At 39.2% G+C, this 20365-nt stretch overlaps 1 protein-coding gene across 1 annotated transcript in view; it reads right to left on the bottom strand.

Annotated features, from left to right (window-relative positions):
- Positions 1 to 9595: 9595 nt before the first annotated feature.
- The window catches only part of LOC133621686 (alpha-1,6-mannosylglycoprotein 6-beta-N-acetylglucosaminyltransferase B-like), a 334072-nt gene continuing 323302 nt past the window's right edge, over positions 9596 to 20365 (bottom strand). Inside the window, exons 15-17 of the mRNA XM_061983949.1 lie at positions 19281 to 19355; positions 14071 to 14333; positions 9596 to 10372 (exon numbers count right to left, since the gene is read on the bottom strand). Of these exons, the coding sequence (XP_061839933.1) occupies positions 10174 to 10372; positions 14071 to 14333; positions 19281 to 19355 (537 nt within the window). The 3' untranslated portion in view covers positions 9596 to 10173. The remainder of the gene's footprint in view (positions 10373 to 14070; positions 14334 to 19280; positions 19356 to 20365) is intronic.

Below are 20365 nucleotides of genomic sequence, written 5' to 3'. Positions count from 1 at the left end.
TTCATACATTTTTGAAAAAGCTCCAGGGAGCCACTAGGGCGGGCGCTAAAAAGCCGCTTGGGGCTCGAGAGCCGCCGGTTGCCGACCCCCGCTTTAGACATACAGTGATTGATTGATTGATTGAATTGATTGAAACATTTATTAGTAGATTGCACAGTTCAGTACATATTCCGTACAATTGACCACTAAATGGTAACACCCGAATAAGTTTTTCAACTTGTTTAAGTCGGGGTCCATGATTCATGATACAAATATATACTATCAGCATAATACAGTCATTACACAAGTTAATCATCAGAGTATATAAATTTAATTATTTACATTATTTACAATCCGGGGTGTGGGATATGGAGGGCGAGGCGTTTAGGTTTGGTTGGTATCAACACTTCAGTCATCAACAATTGCATCATCAGAGAAATGGACATTGGAACAGTGTAGGACTGACTTGGTAGGATATGTACAGCAAGTAGTGGACACAGAGAGAGAGATCAGAAAGTATAACAAAAAGTGTCTACATTTGATTATGTACATTTGATTATTTACAATCCGAAGAGGATTGACGTGTAAATGATCTTTAAATCCAGCCTGCACGTACACAGAGACCTGGGAAGATTATTAAAGAGCGAAGGCGCGCCTGTGCTGCTGAAACCCAACACTCATAGAATGATAACGTGTAGTGTAATGTGCAGTGAAGTGTACATTATTTCTAAAATCAGCACGGACTAACGAGCCAAGGAAACCATTTTTCATGTTTAAGTGTCTATAAAAAGCACACGGACGTGCGTGTGTGGGTGCAAAACTCTAATGGAATTATAAAGCATTTAATCATTGATTTAGTGATATATGTAATGAATTCGATATTATCTTTAACATCAGTACACGCTACAAGGAGGACGCTACATTATGTTTTTTTTTAGTTGCTTGGTCGCTTTTTACACGCGTGCTCCATCTACAACACAGGTGTCAAACTCAAGGCCCGGGGGCCATATTTGGCCCACCACATCATTTAATGCGGCCCACGAAAGCCATGAAATAATATGAGTTAATAAAGTATTTTATCATTGACTAAATGTAATCTTTTCATTGTGACAGACAGAAATACACGTATTGCATGCTATTGAGCATATTTTAAACTTTATCTAATAATGCAACAGATATAATACTGTCATTAATTTCAAACTTTTTAAAATTAAAACAAAATATCAAATTACAGCAAATTATTCATCAAATTGTACACTGTCGACATGACAATAGATTTTACAGTACAAAAACTGGCAGCTCAGTTGCCAGGATTTTACAGTAAAAAAAAAAGTAGAGATGTCCGATAATATTGGCCGAAAAATGCTTTAAAATGTAATATCGGAAATTATCGGTATCGGTTTCAAAAAGTAAAATGTATGACTTTTTAAAACGCCGCTGTACGGAGTGGTACACGGACATAGGGAGAAGTACAGAGCGCCAATAAACCTTAAAGGCACTGCCTTTGCGTGCCGGCCCAATCACATAATATCTACGGCTTTACACACACACAAGTGAATGCATTTCATACTTGGTCAACAGCCATACAGGTCACACTGAGGGTGGCCGTATAAACAACTTTAACACTGCTACAAATATGCGCCACACTGTGAACCCACACCAAACAAGAATGACAAACACATTTCGGGAGAACATCCGCACCGTAACACAACATAACAAATACCCAGAACCCCTTGCAGCACTAACTCTTCCGGGACGCTACAATATACACCCCCCCCCTCCCACCAACCCCCACCTCAATCTCCCCAAATTCCAAGCTGCTGTTTTGCAGCATGTTAAAAAAAAGAATGCACTTTGTGACTTCAATAATAAATATGGCAGTGCCATGTTGGCATTGTTTTCCATAACTTGAGTTGATTTATTTTGGAAAACCTTGTTACATTGTTTAATGCATCCAGCGGGACATCACAACAAAATTAGGCATCATAATGTGTTAATTCCACAACTGTATATATCGGTCTCGGTTGATATCGGAATCGGTAATTAAGAGTTGGACAATATCGGAATATCGGATATCGGCAAAAAAGCCATTATCAGACATCTCTAAACTAAAGCACCGTTTTTCCATTTACAGCATTATGCTGTAAAAAAACATTGTACATTTTGTGGTGAAGTTATGACGACTCAGGTGCCATTTTTTTAATTTATTTTTTTAACAGTGTATACAAATATAATAATCAAATGCACAGCAATTAATTTTAGAGACTAGACTTCCTTTCATTGTCATTCAAATTTACAGTACAGATAAGAACAACATTTTGTTGCACTAGCTCGATAAAAGAGCAATAAGGTGCAGATATAAATAAATACATTACTGTACGGATAAATATATTGCTCTTTTGCATATGCATCCACGTTTATGGATGTATGTTATATTGTCTTTATATTTCAGCGAGTTAATCCGTTTTTTGGGGGGGGATTGAGGGGATTATTATGATACGTTCAAAAGTCTTTTGGCCTGAGGGCAGAAGCTGTTACAGAATATAACTATACTGTTATATATACATATATAAGGGCAGCACGGTGGAACAGGGGTTAGTGCATGTACCTCACAATACGAAGGTCCTGGGTTGGATCCTGGGCTCGGGATCTTTCTGTGTGGAGTTTGCATGTTCTCCCCGTGACTGCGTGGGTTCCCTCCGGGTACTCCGGCTTCCTCCCACCTCCAAAGACATGCACCTGGGGATAGGTTGATTGGCAACACTAAATTGGCCCTAGTGTGTGAATGTGAGTGTGAATGTTGTCTGTCTATCTGTGTTGGCCCTGTGATGAGGTGGCGACTTGTATATATAAATATACTGTTACTGTTTATAATATCATGAGGTGAATTCTTAGACATTTATATTCATACATTATATACGGTAACAAGCGACCCCGAAAGGGACAAGCGGTAGAAAATGGATGGATGGTAACAAGCGGCCCTCTTAGGGCAGCCATAACTGCGATGTGGCCCTCAGTGTAACAGTGTTCGACACACCTGATGTACAAGAACGGAAGCAACACAGGTAAGTTAACTTCATGATTTGTCGTTAAATAAGGACTAAAAACATAAGATAATGTTGCACCTTTCTTATGACACGGAACAAAAAGTATTGCTTGTCAAAGTGTTCCCACCAGGTGGAGGTTCCACAGCGATCGTATCCAAAACAGCAAACTGTCCCTGTAGGAGTGTCGCAAAGCCTATTTTGATGAGTCTTTTTTGTTAATGTTGAGTGAAAATAGTCCTCGTATGTGTTTAAAGGCAGTTTTAGGAACTCTACACTTTGACCAGCGTTTGCAAAAGTCTGCGTTTTTAAAGACAAAAGTTTGCGTCTGCTTGTGGACAAGAGGCCTAAACGCAGAGAGAAGTATGCATTTATTAAGTTTGTGTGGACATGGCCTTAATTGGCTCTTCAACCAAAACATTTGTACAGTGAAATAGAGTTCCTCAATAGAATCAATGCAAACATGAATAATAGGTTCTAGCCTCGACAAAAGTCCCTATATTAGTAAAAAAAAAAAAAAAGCACTTTGAAGACACTATAATGTATATATATATTGTGTGTGTGTATATATATATATACATACAGCATATATACACAATATTAGTGTCTTCAAAGTGTATATATATATATAATAAATACAGAGTTTATATATATATACTGTATATATATATAAAAATTTATATATATATATATATACATATATATATATATGTGTATATATATTTTTTTTTTAATGCTTTAATTATGTTTTTCCTCTGTAGCACAGAGATTTGTTATTCAAATGTTAAGTGCAATACAAATACAATTATTTTATTATATATAATATATATATATGTATATATTCTATATATATACAAAATATATACAATTAAACATATATAGAATATATATGTACAGTATTTTAGAATATATATATATATATATATACAGTATGTATATATTCTAAAATACTGTACATATATATTCTATATATGTTTAATTGTGTATATTATATATTTATTGTATATATATAGAATATATATACACATATATTATATATATATATATATATATATATATATATATATATACATATATATATATATATATATATATTCTATATAATAAAAAAATTGTATTTGTATTGCACTTAACATTTGAAAAACAGAAAACGGAAAATATCTATATATAAATATTCTAAAATACTGTACATATATATTCTATATATGTTTAGTTGTGTATATAATATACATATTGCATATATATAGAATATATGTACATATATTCTATATATATATATATATATGGAACAAAAATATAATTTTTCAAGAGTTGAACTCAAAGACCTAAGACTTTTACTATATATACATTACTAATATACAAAAGACCTTTTCCTCTCAAATACTGTTCCCTAATCTGTCTAAATCTGTGTTAGTGAGCATTTTTTCTCTGCCAAGATAATCCATCCCACCTCACAGGCTGAGGCGTGGCATATCAAGATACTGATTAAACAGCATGAATATTGCACAGGTGTGTCTTAGGTTGCCCCCAATAAAAGGCCACTCTGAAATGTGCAGTTTATCCCACAGCACAATGCCACAGATGTCGCAAGTTTTGAGGGAGCGAGCAGTTGGCATGCTGACTGTAGGGATGTCCACCAGAGCTGTTGCCCGTTAATTAAATATTTGTCTTCCATAAGCCGTCCTCAAAGGCGTTTCAGAGAATTTGGCAGTACATCCAACCGAACAATATTTGAGAGTAATATGTATTTTGTGTATATAATAAAAGTTTTAGATCTTTGAGGTCATTATATATATATATATATATATATATATATATATATATATATATATATATATATATATATATATATATATATATGTCTTAATAAGGTTATCCAAAAAATAGTGCTTGATACCGTAGTAGAGCGCAATATATGTATGTGTGGGAAAAAAATCTCCTGATGATTGAGGGAGCCCCCTCATGAAACAGGCCTGTAGAGATGAAGTGGTCTTGTGATTTTTTTCCCACACATACATATATTTGAGGTTGGGTAATAATTACAGCCTTGAATAGGTCAAACATTTATGACATTGATTTTGATACAGTAGACACAAAACATTTTTTGTTACAGTGCCTACTGAGCTTGTGTGAGAGAGCAAAACAGGCAGGACTTGAGTGTATTGCGTTGACATACAGTACAGGCCAAATGTTTGGACACACCTTCTCATTCAATGCGTTTTCTTTATTTTCATGACTATTTACATTGTAGATTGTCACTGAAGGCATCAAAACTATGGATGAACACATGTGGAGTTATGTACTTAACAAAAAAAAAGGTGAAATAACTGAAAACATACTTTATATTCTAGTTTCTTCAAAATAGCCACCCTTTGCTCTGATTAATTTTTCGCACACTCTTGGCATTCTCTCGATGGGCTGAAATGGTTTTCACTTCACAGGTGATCTAGAAGCTCATCGAGAGAATGCCAAAAATGTGTGAAAAAGTAATCACAGTAAAGGGTGGCTATTTTGAAGAGACTAGTATATAAAACATGTTTTCAGTTATTTCACCTTTTTTTGGGCATCATAGTTTAGATGCCGTCAGTGACAATCTACAATGTAAATAGTCATGAAAATAAAGAAAACACATTGACTGAGTAGAAGGTGTGTCCAAACTTTTGGCTTGTACTGTACATTTTGTTATATATATATATCTGCCATGTTTTATACAACTGCCCATCATAATATTCATTGTATTTCAGCTGCTTAATGGTGGTTTAACCCATTTATGCTCATCAAAGCTCTGAGAATCATGCTCATTGTTTTCCGGCACCATCTGGTGGTTAAGGGGTGCAATTACACCAAACAATATTTTCTTGAAGTAGATTTATTAGTTTATTATGTAAAAAGCATAGTAATATGCCAGGATTACAGTAAAAAAATAGTAGTTATTATGGGAGTCAATGCAGCCGAAAGAGGCCTTAAGAGAAAGTGTATAGTTAACCTTTATGATCTTAACTTTTGGTGTTACCATGGCAATGCTATTCAGGAAAACAACCCTCAATGGGCCCGTTGATTAGGTACCCACCTTTAGATGACCTTTTAGTTTAGTTTTGGTTACATGGTCATTAGACAAGAGGTGAGAGCGCAAATATGTTCAATTTAAGTGAATGGCTTCCACTTTATTTTTTCAGAGGGCGGGAGAGCGGGAAGAAAGGTGTTTCATTTTGTGAACAAAACGTCTTCCTGGCTTGGACGTGGCTCGATCATATTTGGTACAAACTATGCTGTCACCCTGAAGTGCCCTATGGGTCGGTACCTAGATTCTTTTCCGTCTTGCCTCTGGTGAGGACGGTCGTATTTTTTTCCGCTCCCTTCTTCTCCCTGCTTGCTCTCTTTGTTTTGTCTTGTCTACACTTTTGTTTTTTTGACCTCCCTCCCTCCTCAACGACACCTGGAGTCGAACTTTTGCTTGCATGCAGAACGGCCCCAGGCCTATGGACACTACATCAACAAACCCAAGACAATGGGCATATACACACCCTCTCCCCCACCCCACGCCTTCACTACCGCTTGATTCCCCTTCGGAGTGATGGACGGCTGGCAGCACTTCATAGCAGCAGTCGACCTCCAGGGCCCCAACTCCCCCCCCCGTCTGTTGCGAGTTGTCGTGATTATATGTAACATGTTTATGTGTGCATGGCATGGAGATTTTTTCCCACTCCCTTAGAAGCCCAGTCTAGATTGTATTTTTTTTACTCATCTTCTTCCCCAGCGTTTTACCTTTTCCCCACCTTTTACGGGGCGCCTCGTGGCGACTCATCAGCGTTCCTGTTCTGTAACCCTGTACCTGTTTGTTTGTCTAATCTTGAACGGGTTTGTGCTGAAAACATAGTTTTGTTGTACTTCTTGCAATGACAACAAAGACCTATCCTATCCTATCCTATTCGCAGAAAACTGCTTCTCGCCATCAAACTGTACTTCATGTCAGATGATCGGATCTTCTTCCAAACTGACAAGAGGCTTTAAGGTCGAGATCTGATCATGTCTGGACGTAATATCGACAGCACCCCTTGTGGTGAAAAATTATAACAATCATAACTTCCTTCCAGATGCTTCCCAAAGTTTTGATGGTGTGTCAGTGCATTGGGAACATTGGCTAATGCTAAGTGGTAACATGCTAACATTAGCATCAGGCAAACATTTTAAGCTAATGTTTTCAGCTGTACACCTTAGTGTAATATAATTTGATACTTGACACATGCTAACTTTTTATTTATTTTTTTACTTAATTTTTCAACCATACACTTTAGCGTCATACCTTGGTACTTAAAACACACTTATTTAGCTAATTTGACAGGCATACACCTTAGTCATATCATTGGATACTTGACACATGCTAACTGTTAGCATGCTAACAATAACGCACTAACTTTTTCAGCCGTATAGCCTTATAACTCGGTACTTGACACGGTTACTGTTGGCATGTTAACGTTAATATGTTAGCATGCCAACTTTTTTAGACACTTTTACAGCAGTGCATGTCAGAGTCATATTACTTGGTACACTTGACACATGCTAACTGTTAGCATGCTAACATTAACGTACTAACTTTTTCAGCTAAATTTAAAGCCGTACAGTCATATAACTCGGTACTTGACACGGTTGCTGTTGGCATGTTAACGTTACTATGTTAGCATGCTAACTTTTTTTTAAGCCCATTTTACAGCCGTACATGTCAGAGTCATATAACTTGGTACACTATCACATGCTAACTGTTAGCATGCTAACAATAACACATTAACTTTTTCAGCTAAATTTACAGCCTTACAGTCATATAACTCAGTACTTGACTCGGTTTCTGTTGGCATGTTAACGTTACTATGTTAGCATGCTAACTTTTTTTTTTAGACACTTTTACAGCCGTACATGTCAGAGTCATATAACTTGGTACACTGGACACATGCTAACTGTTAGCATGCTAACAAAAACACATTAACTTTTTCAGCTAAATTTTCAGCCTTACAGTCATATAACTCAGTACTTGACTCGGTTGCTGTTGGCATGTTAACGTTACTATGTTAGCATGCCAACTTTTTTAGACACTTTTACAGCCGTACATGTCAATCATATTACTTGGTACTTGACACATGCTAACAGTTAGCATGCTAACATTAACGCACTAACTTTTTCAGCTAAATTTACCTCAGTCATATAACTCGGTACTTGACTCAGTTACTGTTGGCATGTTAACCTGAATATGTTAGCATGCCAACTTTTTTAGACACTTTTACAGCCGTAAATGTCAGTCATATTACTTGGTACTTGACACATGCTAACTGTTAACATGCTAACATTAACTTTTTCAGCTAAATTTACAGCCGGACAGTCATATAACTCGGTACTTGACACGGTTACTGTTGGCATGTTAACGTTAATATGTTAGCATGCCAACTTTTTTAGACACTTTTACAGCAGTACATGTCAGAGTCATATAACTTGGTACTTGACATATGCTAACTGTTAGCGTGCTAACATTAACGCACTACCTTTTTCAGCTAAATTTACCTCAGTCAAAAACTCGGTACTTGCCTCGGTTACTGTTGGCATGTTAACGTTAATATGTTAGCACGCTAACTTTTTTAGCCAATTTTACAGCCGTACATGTCAGAGTCATATAACTTGGTACACTGGACACATGCTAACTGTTAGCATGCTAACAATAACACACCAACTTTTTCAGCTAAATTCACAGCCTTACAGTCATATAACTCGGTACTTGACACGGTTGCTGTTGGCATGTTAACGTTACTATGTTAGCATGCTAACTTTTTTTTAAGACTCTTTTACAGCCGTACATGTCAGAGTCATATAACTTGGTACACTGGACACATGCTAACTGTTAGCATGCTAACATTAATACATTAACTTTTTCAGCCGTACAGTCATATAACTCGGTACTTGACACGGTTACCGTTGGCATGTTAATGTTAATGCTAGCATGCCAACTTTTTTAGCCAATTTTACAGCCGTACATGTCAGAGTCATATAACTTGATACACTTCACACATGCTAACTGTTAGTATGCAAACATTAACTTTTTCAGCTAAATTTACAGCCGTACATATAATTTGGTACTTGACACGGTTACTGTTGGCAGGTTAACGTTAATATGTTAGCATTTCTTACACGTCAGAGTCATATAACTTGGTACTTGACAGATGCTAGGTGTTAGCATGCTAACATTAGCGCTACATTTCAACCTCTAATCTTCAACCTAAAAGATTATAACACATGTAATTACTGCTTTGGGCCCGAGGGTTGCTGAAGGGTTAAAGAAGACCGTCACGGTGCTGGGGATTCGAACAGTGGTTTATGTATGAAAGTGGACTTGGGGTGAGAAATGGTGTGGCCAATATAAAAACATCCACAGCAAGCCGTGTGTGAAAAAGGGGGCGTTGATGTTTCCACATCCATCAGGGCTTGAATAGGCGTGCTCGCAGGTTTGAATCTGATAAATCGTCGCCTTCTTCCGAGATCAAAGGGATCCCGGTGAAAAGAAAAGCACGGGCAATAAAAGGACACCACAATTCTTTGATCTTTTTATTTTTATGGTCACGAAGCCCGGAGGACTTTGAAAAAAATCCACTCGAGCGTCTGAGAGCTTCATCGTTGAAAAATAATTTTGCAGCCTTTTATTGTGCGCTTCCTTCCTGCCTTTTGTGACCACCGATGATTGCATTGACCGACGTCGCCCTCCGACTCGGTCTGATAAATGTCTCTGCCGATAGACGGAGGGGGGGTAATGGGGGAGGGGAGAAGCGGGAGAGCGATAACCCGCTTGTCCGTCTTCCCTTTTGTGCATGCGCCGAGAGGAGATTGGATATTGAACTGCGCTCGCCTCCCCTGCGTCCGCACGTCTGAAAGAATGACACCGCTGGCTCTTCTCCCCGCTAATGCTTGCCAAAATGGAAGCCTGTGCTCCCCGAGTGTCCTCCGGGGGGCAGGCTGCACGCCGCTTTGCATCTGGCAACGCAGCGCAGCTGTCGTAGTTATAACACTATGGCAGCCCCGCTGTCAATCCATAAATCCATGCATAGTGCTTCATGGCCACCACTCACACATCATTACCTCGCCCTTTGTGCCGCCAAACCGTGCCACCCCCGCGTCAGAGGCAGCCCCCGCACAGCGCCACCTGCCCGCGCCGGAAGTCCCTGCAGGGGCAAAGGCGGCGGTACTTAGGCGACTGTCCCGCGCAGCTGAACAGCAGCGGCTCCCGTTGGAGTCCGCACTCGCGACGCAGCACGGAGAAGGCCGGGAGGACGTGGTTCATCTCGTAGTCCAGGACCTCGCACTGCACGTCCAGCCTTGGGAAACACACAGGACCAAAAAAGGTGGGCTTGTGAGTAGAGATGTCCGATAATGGCTTTTTTGCCGATATCCGATATTCTGATATTGTCCAACTCTTAAAGGGGAACATTATCACCAGACCTATGTAAGAGTCAATATATACCTTGATGTTGCAGAAAAAAGACCATATATTTTTTTAACCGGTTTCCGAACTCTAAATGGGTGAATTTTGGCGAATTAAACGCCTTTCTATTATTCGCTCTCGGCGCGATGACGTCACGTTGTGACGTCACATCGGCAAGCAATCCGCCATTTTCTCACTTTCGTCGGTGTGTTGTCGGAGGGTGTAACAACACGAACAGGGACGGATTCAAGTTGCACCAGTGGCCCAAAGATGCGAAAGTGGCAAGAAATTGGACGAAATTTGTTCAAAATACGAGGCTGTGGGGAAAGCCGACGAAATGGTCAGTTGTTTGTTCCGCACACTTTACCGACGAAAGCTATGCTACGACAGAGATGGCAAGAGTGTGTGGATATCCTGCGACACTCAAAGCAGATGCATTTCCAACGATAAAGTCAAAGAAATCTGCCGCCAGACCCCCATTGAATCTGCCGGAGTGTGTGAGCTATTCAGGGACAAAGGACCTCGGTAGCACGGCAAGCAATGGCGGCAGTTTGTTCCCGCAGACGAGCGAGCTAAACCCCCTGGATGTCTTGGCTCACACCGTCCCTTATGCCACCGAAGATGATCAAGAGAAGAATATCGACCCTAGCTTCCCTGGCCTGCTGACATCAACTCCAAAGCTGGACAGATCAGCTTTCAGGAAAAGAGAGCGGATGAGGGTATGTCTACAGAATATATTAATTGATGAAAACTTTATTCATTACTCGCGGTTTTACGTAAGTTATTATACATAAACTGTGTTTACCAATAATTTAGCTTAAAAACATTAATTTTTTTCAATCATTCGAGTACATCCGGATAGTCTTGTGTAATGCAGTATTTTGTGTCTATTTAGGTATGGTTAACCTGAGTGCTGAAATCGTGTAAAAATATATGTTCTTAGCGCGCCTGAAATGGGCTGTCTGCACTCTCAAAGTGCATGTTGTTGCCAAATGTATTTCATATGCTGTAAACCTAGTTCATAGTTGTTAGTAATTATCTTATCAGACAGTGTTAAGCCGCTGAAATCCGAGTCTGAATCCGAGCTAATGTCGCTATACCTTGCTGTTCTATGCGCCATGTTTGTTTGTATTGGCATCACTATGTGACGTCACAGGAAAATGGACGGGTGTATATAACGATGGTTAAAATCAGGCACTTTGAAGCTTTTTTTAGGGATATTGCGTGATGGCTGTCGTGTCGTTTTCGCCGGTTTCGCTTGCATACGGTTCAAACCGATATGGCTCAATAGCTTCAGTTTCTTCTTCAATTTCGTTTTCGCTACCTGCTTCCACACTACAACCATCCGTTTCGAAACATTTGTAATCTGTTTAATCGCTTAAGCCGCTGAAATCCGAGTCTGAATCCGAGCTAATGTCGCTATAGCTTGCTGTTCCTTCCGCCATGTTTGTTTGTGTTGGCTTCACTATGTGACGTCACAGGAAAATGGACGGGTGGTTAAAATCAGGCACTTTGAAGCTTTTTTTAGGGATATTGCGTGATGGGTAAAATTTTGAAAAAAACTTCGAAAAATATAATAAGCCACTGGGAACTGATTTTTAATGGTTGTAACCCTTCTGAAATTGTGATAATGTTCCCCTTTAATTACCGATTCCGATATCAACCGATACCGATATATACAGTCATGGAATTAACACATTATTATGCCTAATTTAGTTGTGATGCCCCGCTGGATGCATTAAACAATGTAACAAGGTTTTCCAAAATAAATCAACTCAAGTTATGGAAACATTTTTATATTATGTTTATAAACTCAGGAAATATGTCCCTGGACACATGATAGGCTACTACAATGATTACATCGATATTTTTTATTATTACAAAATGTTTTGTCTTTTTTATTGTTAATAAACTCAGGAAATATGTCCCTGGACACATGAGGACTTTGAATATGACCAATGTATGATCCTGTAACTACTTGGTTTTGGATCGATACCTAAATTTATGGTGTCATCCAAAACTAATGTAAAGTATCAAACAACAGAAGAATAAGTGATTGTTACATTTTAACAGAAGTGTAGATAGAACATGTTCAAAGAGAACGTAAGCAGATATTAACAGTAAATGAACAAGTACATTAATAATCCATTTTTACAGCTTGTCCCTCATAATTTTTCACATAATAGAATGATAAATGACACAATATATTACTGCATATGTCAGCAGACAAATTAGGAGCCTTTTTTTGTTTACTTACTGATAAAAGACAAGTTGTCTTGTATGTTCACTATTTTATTCAAAGACAAAATTGTTCTTCAATTGGAATAAGACATATATGTTGAATGTACCGTAAGATTTTTTGTTAAAATAAAGCCAATAATACCATTTGTTGTGGTCCCCCTTATTTAGAAAATAACCGAAAAGTATCGAAATACATTTTGGTACCGGTACTAAAATATTGGTTTTGGGACAACACTACGAGCTGACTATCAAATTAGTCGTTAGTTGCAGCCCTAATTTATGGTAGTTGAATGGATTCCACTGTCTTTTTTTAATTGAAGTGTCCAGCATTATGTTGTTACTGTAAATTAGAGATGTCCGATAATGGCTTTTTTGCCGATATCCGATATTGTCCAATTCTTAATTACCGATTCCGATATCAACCGATACCGATATATACAGTCGTGGAATTAACACATTATTATGCCTAATTTTGTTGTGATGCCCCGCTGGATGCATTAAACAATGTAACAAGGTTTTCCAAAATAAATCCAATCAAGTTATGGAAAAAAAATGCCAACATGGCACTGCCATATTTATTATTGAAGTCACAAAGTGCATTATTTTCTTTAACATGCCTCAAAACAGCAGCTTGGAATTTGGGACATGCTCTCCCTGAGAGAGCATGAGGAGGTTGAGGTGGGCGGGGTTGAGGTGGGTGGGGTTAGGGGGTGGCGGGTAGTGTATATTGTAGCGTCCCGGAAGAGTTAGTGCTGCAAGGGGTTCTGGGTATTTGTTCTGTTGTGTTTATGTTGTGTTACGGTGCGGATGTTCTCCCGAAATGTGTTTGTCATTCTTGTTTGGTGTGGGTTTACAGTGTGGCGCATATTTGTAACAGTGTTAAAATTGTTTATACGGCCACCATCAGTGTAACCTGTATGGCTGTTGACCAAGTATGCATGCATTCACTTGTGTGTGTGACAAGCCGCATATATTATGTGATTGGGCCGGCACGCAAAGGCAGTGCCTTTAAGGTTTATTGGCGCTCTGTACTTCTCCCTACCTCCGTGTACCACTCCGTACAACGGCGTTTTAAAAAGTCATACATTTTACTTTTTGAAACCGATACCGATAATTTCCGATATCACATTTTAAAGCTTTTATCGGCCGATAATATTGGCAGTTCGATATTATCGGACATCTCTAATCGTAACATCCGGTTTCGGCAGTGTTGTCGCGGTATAAAAGCCTTTCGGCCTAAATAACTTTTCCGGTGGCCAAAAACTGGATGTATCATTCATCTATATGATGCACTACATTGGGTTTATATTATAGATGCACTTGTTGAAGAACACAACATGTCTGGCATACCTGAGGAGTGCCTCCTTGTTGTTAATGAAGGCAAAGTGAGCAGGTTCACAGATTAAGTTGTGGGTTCTGCAAGCGTCCACACACGACTCCCCCTCCTGCGACACCAGGACCCGCAGGGCGCTGAGAGGGGGCCAGGCGGGTGGAACGGATATGTTGGCTGTGGAATTGGGCAGGAGCACAGACAAGGGTTCTGGAGAGCTGCTGGCAGACCCTCGTCTGGTCAGGTTGGCGGGGATGAAGAAAGGCTGCGGGGCACAGAAGTCCTGCGGGGGAAAGGTTTGAGTCAATATGTGTCAAATCATTTTTAATTTTATGTTGTTACAGGATTTATAGGTAATGGCATTTTTTAATGGAGAGCATTGTACTTCATTGTATGGAGTGCATTTGCTCAAAAAGTTTTGCATCTAGAAAATCTTTGTTCACACATGACGGCGATTTGAATGCCTTAAATGCTAACCAAAACCGATCTGATACCGATATAAGTCCAATATCCGCAAAAAACATCGGATTGTATCGGCTTGCATCTGAATTCTCCGATGTAAGGCGCTCATACAAGCAGTCCTGCAGTTTATTGACTTGTGCAAAGATGGACATCCAGTTAACATTTGAATGTAAGTTGTAAATGTGCTGAACTTAAGTTAAAAGGTAAAACAGCTAAGCACACAATAGCAAACAAGCTAGACGTGTTTAAAGGGGAACATTATCACCAGACCTATGTAAGCGTCAATATATACCTTGATGTTGCAGAAAAAAGACCATATATTTTTTTAACCGATTTCCGAACTCTAAATGGGTGAATTTTGGCGAATTAAACGCCTTTCTAATATTCGCTCTCGGAGCGATGACGTCACAACGTGACGTCGCATCGGGAAGCAATCCGCCATTTTCTCAAACACCGAGTCAAATCAGCTCTTATTTTCCGTTTTTTCGACTGTTTTCCGTACCTTGGAGACATCATGCCTCGTCGGTGTGTTGTCGGAGGGTGTAACAACACGAACAGGGACGGATTCAAGTTGCACCAGTGGCCCAAAGATGCGAAAGTGGCAAGAAATTGGACGTTTGTTCCGCACACTTTCCCGACGAAAGCTATGCTACGACAGAGATGGCAAGAATGTGTGGATATCCTGTGACACTCAAAGCAGATGCATTTCCAACGATATAGTCAAAGAAATCTGCCGCCAGACCCCCATTGAATCTGCCGGAGTGTGTGAGCAATTCAGGGACAAAGGACCTCGGTAGCACGGCAAGCAATGGCGGCAGTTTGTTCCCGCAGACGAGCGAGCTAAACCCCCTGGATGTCTTGGCTCACATCGTCCCGAAGATGTATCGACCCTAGCTTCCCTGGCCTGCTGACATGAGGGTATGTCTACAGAATATATTAATTGATGAACATTGGGCTGTCTGCACTCTCAAAGTGCATGTTGTTGCCAAATGTATTTCATATGCTGTAAACCTAGTTCATAGTTGTTAGTTTCCTTTAATGCCAAACAAACACATACCAATCGTTGGTTAGAAGGCGATCGCCGAATTCGCCCTTGCTTTCTCCCGTGTCGCTGGCTGTCGTGTCGTTTTCGCCTGTTTCGCTTGCATACGGTTCAAACCGATATGGCTCAATAGCTTCAGTTTCTTCTTCAATTTAGTTTTCGCTACCTGCTTCCACACTACAACCATCCGTTTCAAAACATTCGTAATCTGTTTAATCGCTTAAGCCGCTGAAATCCGAGTCTGAATCCGAGCTAATGTCGCTATGGCTTGCTGTTCCTTCCGCCATGTTTGTTTGTGTTGGCTTCACTATGTGACGTCACAGGAAAATGGACGGGTGGTTAAAATCAGGCACTTTGAAGCTTTTTTTAGGGATATTGCGTGATGGGTAAAATTTTGAAAAAAACTTTGAAAAATATAATAAGTCACTGGGAACTGATTTTTAATGGTTTTAACAATTCTGAAATTGTGATAATGTTCCCCTTTAATAAGCATACTTGCCAACCTTGAGACCCTCGAATTCGGGGTGGCATTAGACACATTTTTACCTGCACACTGCTTACCGCTGTTTTCGACATCGACAAAGCAATTAGCTACCGGTTGCCACCTACTGATATGAAAGAGTATTACACGGTTACTCTGCCGAGCTCTAGACAGCACAGACACTCAACAACAACACATCAGACTATAATTACTGGTTTGCAAAAAATATTTTTAACCGAAATAGGTGAAATTAGATAATCTGCCACGGCACACCAGACTGTATCTCGCGGAGTGGTTGAAAAACACTGGATTAAACCACCTGAGCCAGTTCATTGGGTGTCTCTGAGTAGTCAGAAATGTTTCAAGGAAAACATTCAACCACTAAAAAAAAGGTATCTGCTGAGTAAATAACTATAATTAGACATCATAATCAATACATAGTAATATACTTCTGTTTTTTGGTGTAAAACTAAACATGTATTGATAAAGCAGTCGGAGAGCGCAAAATCCTTCAAAACAATACCAAAATCTAGTCGCTTGTTCTTTATCCTATTTCGGACAGTTCCTTAAAGTTTCATCCAGTTCAGCCCATAACTTTTGGAACTATGTTGCTCACAAACACACAAAGTTCTTGTATATAAACTCCTGCAAAGGTAATTCATTGAAGGATAAATGATACAGGCATGCTGTGGCATAATGAAGTACACAGAGTGAACACTCTTGTCTGTTATTTGCTCTCTTTGTCACTGTGGGTGGAGGCGGGGCTGCAAGCATACACACAAACAAATTCAGCCTCGTCATGCAACACTTTTCAAAGTAAAAAAAAAAAAAAATCCTGTTTTTCCCAGAATTCCCACTTTCACCCTTTTAAAAAAAATACTTTTTCCCATCGATTTCAACAATTCCACCATCAAAACATTCCACTTGTTCAGGACACACAGTCTTTTCTATTTTTTATATAAATAAAACCCCAAACCCCACAGTTTTCTCACTGTTCTGCAACACTTACCTATAGAAAAGTTGTTTGTACGTCCACATTTCTGGAACAATTCAAACCGTTCCAAAGTCAAAAGGGTTATTTAGTTTAGTTTAGTTTTGGCTAATTTTGCAGGTATAAGCCCCGTAATTATATATCTTGGTACATGGTACACTTTTGCATGCCAACTGCTAGCTTTTGTAGCTCATTTTGCAAAAACACACAGACAAATCTTACTTTTTGTTACCTGACTCTATCCATTTCAGTTGGACTTTCCAGCATTCACATGCATTTTCTACGGATTTTTTTTCCAAATTTCTTTAAGGTACAGACGCTGTTAATTTAGAGCAGGGGTGTCAAACTCATTTTAGATCAGGGGCCACATGGAGGAAACTCTATGCCCAAGTGGGCCGGACTGGTAAAATCACGGCACGATAACTTAAAAATAGAGACAACTTCAGATTGTTTTCTTTGTTTAAAAATAGAACAATCACATTCTGAAAATGTCCAAATCATAATGTCGTGATTTTTTTTTTTTTTAACACTTACATGTTGTGGTTAATAGTATTCTATCTTTATTTGTCGTTATTTATACTTTCTGAATAAATTATGTGATAATGTTCATCAGTCAACTCATTGGTGTTAATTTTCAATAGAATAGAATAGAATAGAAAGTACTTTATTGATCCCTGGGGGAAATTCAGCACCACAGTTCGCTCACAATAGACAATAATAATAATAATAAATAATAATAATAATATAATATATATACTATATATATTATATGAATAATATAAATATATTCTACATATACTCTACATGTAAGTGCAGTCAAGGAACATATGCATTATACAGTCTGATGGCTGTCGGTATGAAGGACCTCCTGTGTCTTTCCGTGTTGCATTTTGGGAGTCTGAGTCTTCCACTGAACGTGCTCATTCTCTCCGCAATGTCCGAGTGTAATCTACACTATATTGCCAAAAGTATTTGGCCACCCATCTAAATGATGAGAATCAGGTGTCCTAATCACTTGGCCCGGTGTATAAAATCAAGCACTTAGGCATGGAGACTGTTTCTACAAACATTTGTGAAAGAATGGGCCGCGCTCAGTGATTTCCAGCGTGGAACTGTCATAGGATGCCACCTGTGCAACAAATCCAGTCGTGAAATTTCCTCCCTGCTAAATATTCCAAAGTCAACTTTATTATAAGAAAAGTGAAGAGTTTGGGAACAACAGCAAGTCAGCCACCAAGTGGTAGGCCAAGTAAACTGACAGAGAGGGGTCAGCGGATGCTGAAGTGCATAGTGCAAAGACTTTCTGCACAGTCAGTTGCTACAGAGCTCCAAACTTCATGTGACCTTCCAATTAGCCCACGTACAGTACGCAGAGAGCGTCATGGAATGGGTTTCCATGGCCGAGCAGCTGCATCTAAGCCATACATCACCAAGTCCAATGCAAAGCGTGGGATGCAGTGGTGTAAAGCACGTCACCACTGGACTCTAGAGCAGCGGAGACGCCTTCTCTGGCGTGATGAATCACGCTTTTCCATCTGGCAATCTGATAGACGAGTCTGGGTTTGGAGGTTGCCAGGAGAATGGTACATTTTGGACTGCATTGCGCCAAGTATGAAATTTGGTGGAGGAGGAATTATGGTGTGGGGTTGTTTTTCAGGAGTTGGGCTTGGCCCCTTAGTTCCAGTGAAAGGAACTTTGAATGCTCCAGGATACCAAAACATTTTGGACCATTCCATGGGATGGCACTTCAAGTTCATATGTGAGTAAAGGCAGGTGGCCAAATACTTTTGGCAATATAGTGAATCAAGATAAAAAAATAATATCAAAATCAAATTACAGGATGATATTTATGTAGTTTGCTCATTTTCCTCGACTGGTGCACGAACATCATTTGGTTCATTTGTTTGTTTTTTACATATGTAGCATAATCTACAAAGATACAAAGAATTGCTATTGCGACATCTAGTGGACACTTTTAGAGCAGCGGCTTCTTTCATTCAAAAACGTTTGACACCCCTGATTTAGAGCATCTGTTGGGTAAAATACATTTTTAAGCACGGTATTTGCTTAAGGGCTTGTTTTCCAGGGACATAGCACATACAAATCTGACTCTTTTTGGTGTCCGTGCTGTATGTGTGTGTGTTCAGCGACACACACACACACACACGTGTAAAAGATTTGTTTTGATGTGAATAAATAACTCTGCATGGTTCATCAGTGTTCATATGGATGAAGCAGGTGTGCAGCCCCTCACCTGATGTTGTATGTAAGCGTGCACTCTCTCCAGCATGCCCTCACACGTGTACTCGTGAGGCAGGTATGGCTCCACCTGGTCCACAAAAACACAACACTCACTTTTTTTTGTGCATATGTTCCATATTCAAAAGCACTTTTTCCGCCCATCTCTTCGTGATCGGTGGATCATTTTAGCAAATGACCTCGCAGTAAAAGCGGCGCTGGATGATAGCGGCTCCATTTATGCATGCCTGCCTTGCTCAACATGGTTTTTTTGCCCAATTAGCAGCAAATCAACTACAGTGTTATGAGTGGGTGAATAATCGGACTGTTGCAGGAACAGTATGAACCGTTCATTTTCCTGTTAGGAAAAGAAGCCATGAAGCATGTGGCGCTCATCTACTTTCATACAACTTTTAAAAAAACATCCAGGTCCATTCGATTTAAGACAGAAAGAAGGATTTATTGGAACATGATGACTTGTCAAACAGCAAGAGATTGCTTCTTCCTGCTTCACTGACCACGTGTGTGTGTGTGTGTGTCTGTGTGTGTGTGTGTGTGTGTGTGTGTGTGTTCTTGTATTCCTACCCTTCTTGAGACATCAACAAGGCAACGTACCTTTCATATGAGGACCGGTGAAAAAGTTAGGACCTAAATCCCAAAAAGGAAAACCATTGCATCTAATAGAGAATGTCTCAATTGCACCCGGGTGGTGAAATCTATGAAAATGAGGGTGGTCCCAAAAAGGAGGGATTTTTCAAATTGACTGTGTGTCGGTTTTAAAAGTCCCCCCACCCTCTGGTCTACACATGAAATAACTAGTGTGTATAAGAAATTAAAATGCGGCCCCCTTTGGCTAAAATTAATTTAAAAAATATATTTATATGTATATGGAGACATATTGTAATAACTTGAAGTAAATAATGCAGATTAAAAACCAATTACAAAGAAAAAAAAACAAAAGAAAAAAAACAAAACTAAAATCAGTCTTTTTCTCACAATGTGTCAACTTTTTTCTTATACAATTGGGAACAATTTCTCATATTCTTTCTGTTTCTGTAATATTGCAATATTTTCTCGTAAAATTATTACTTTTTCATGTCA

This window comes from Nerophis lumbriciformis, linkage group LG25 (genome assembly GCF_033978685.3).
Source record: "Nerophis lumbriciformis linkage group LG25, RoL_Nlum_v2.1, whole genome shotgun sequence".
NCBI lineage: Eukaryota > Metazoa > Chordata > Actinopteri > Syngnathiformes > Syngnathidae > Nerophis > Nerophis lumbriciformis.
This window is presented reverse-complemented; position numbering and strand designations above follow the sequence as displayed.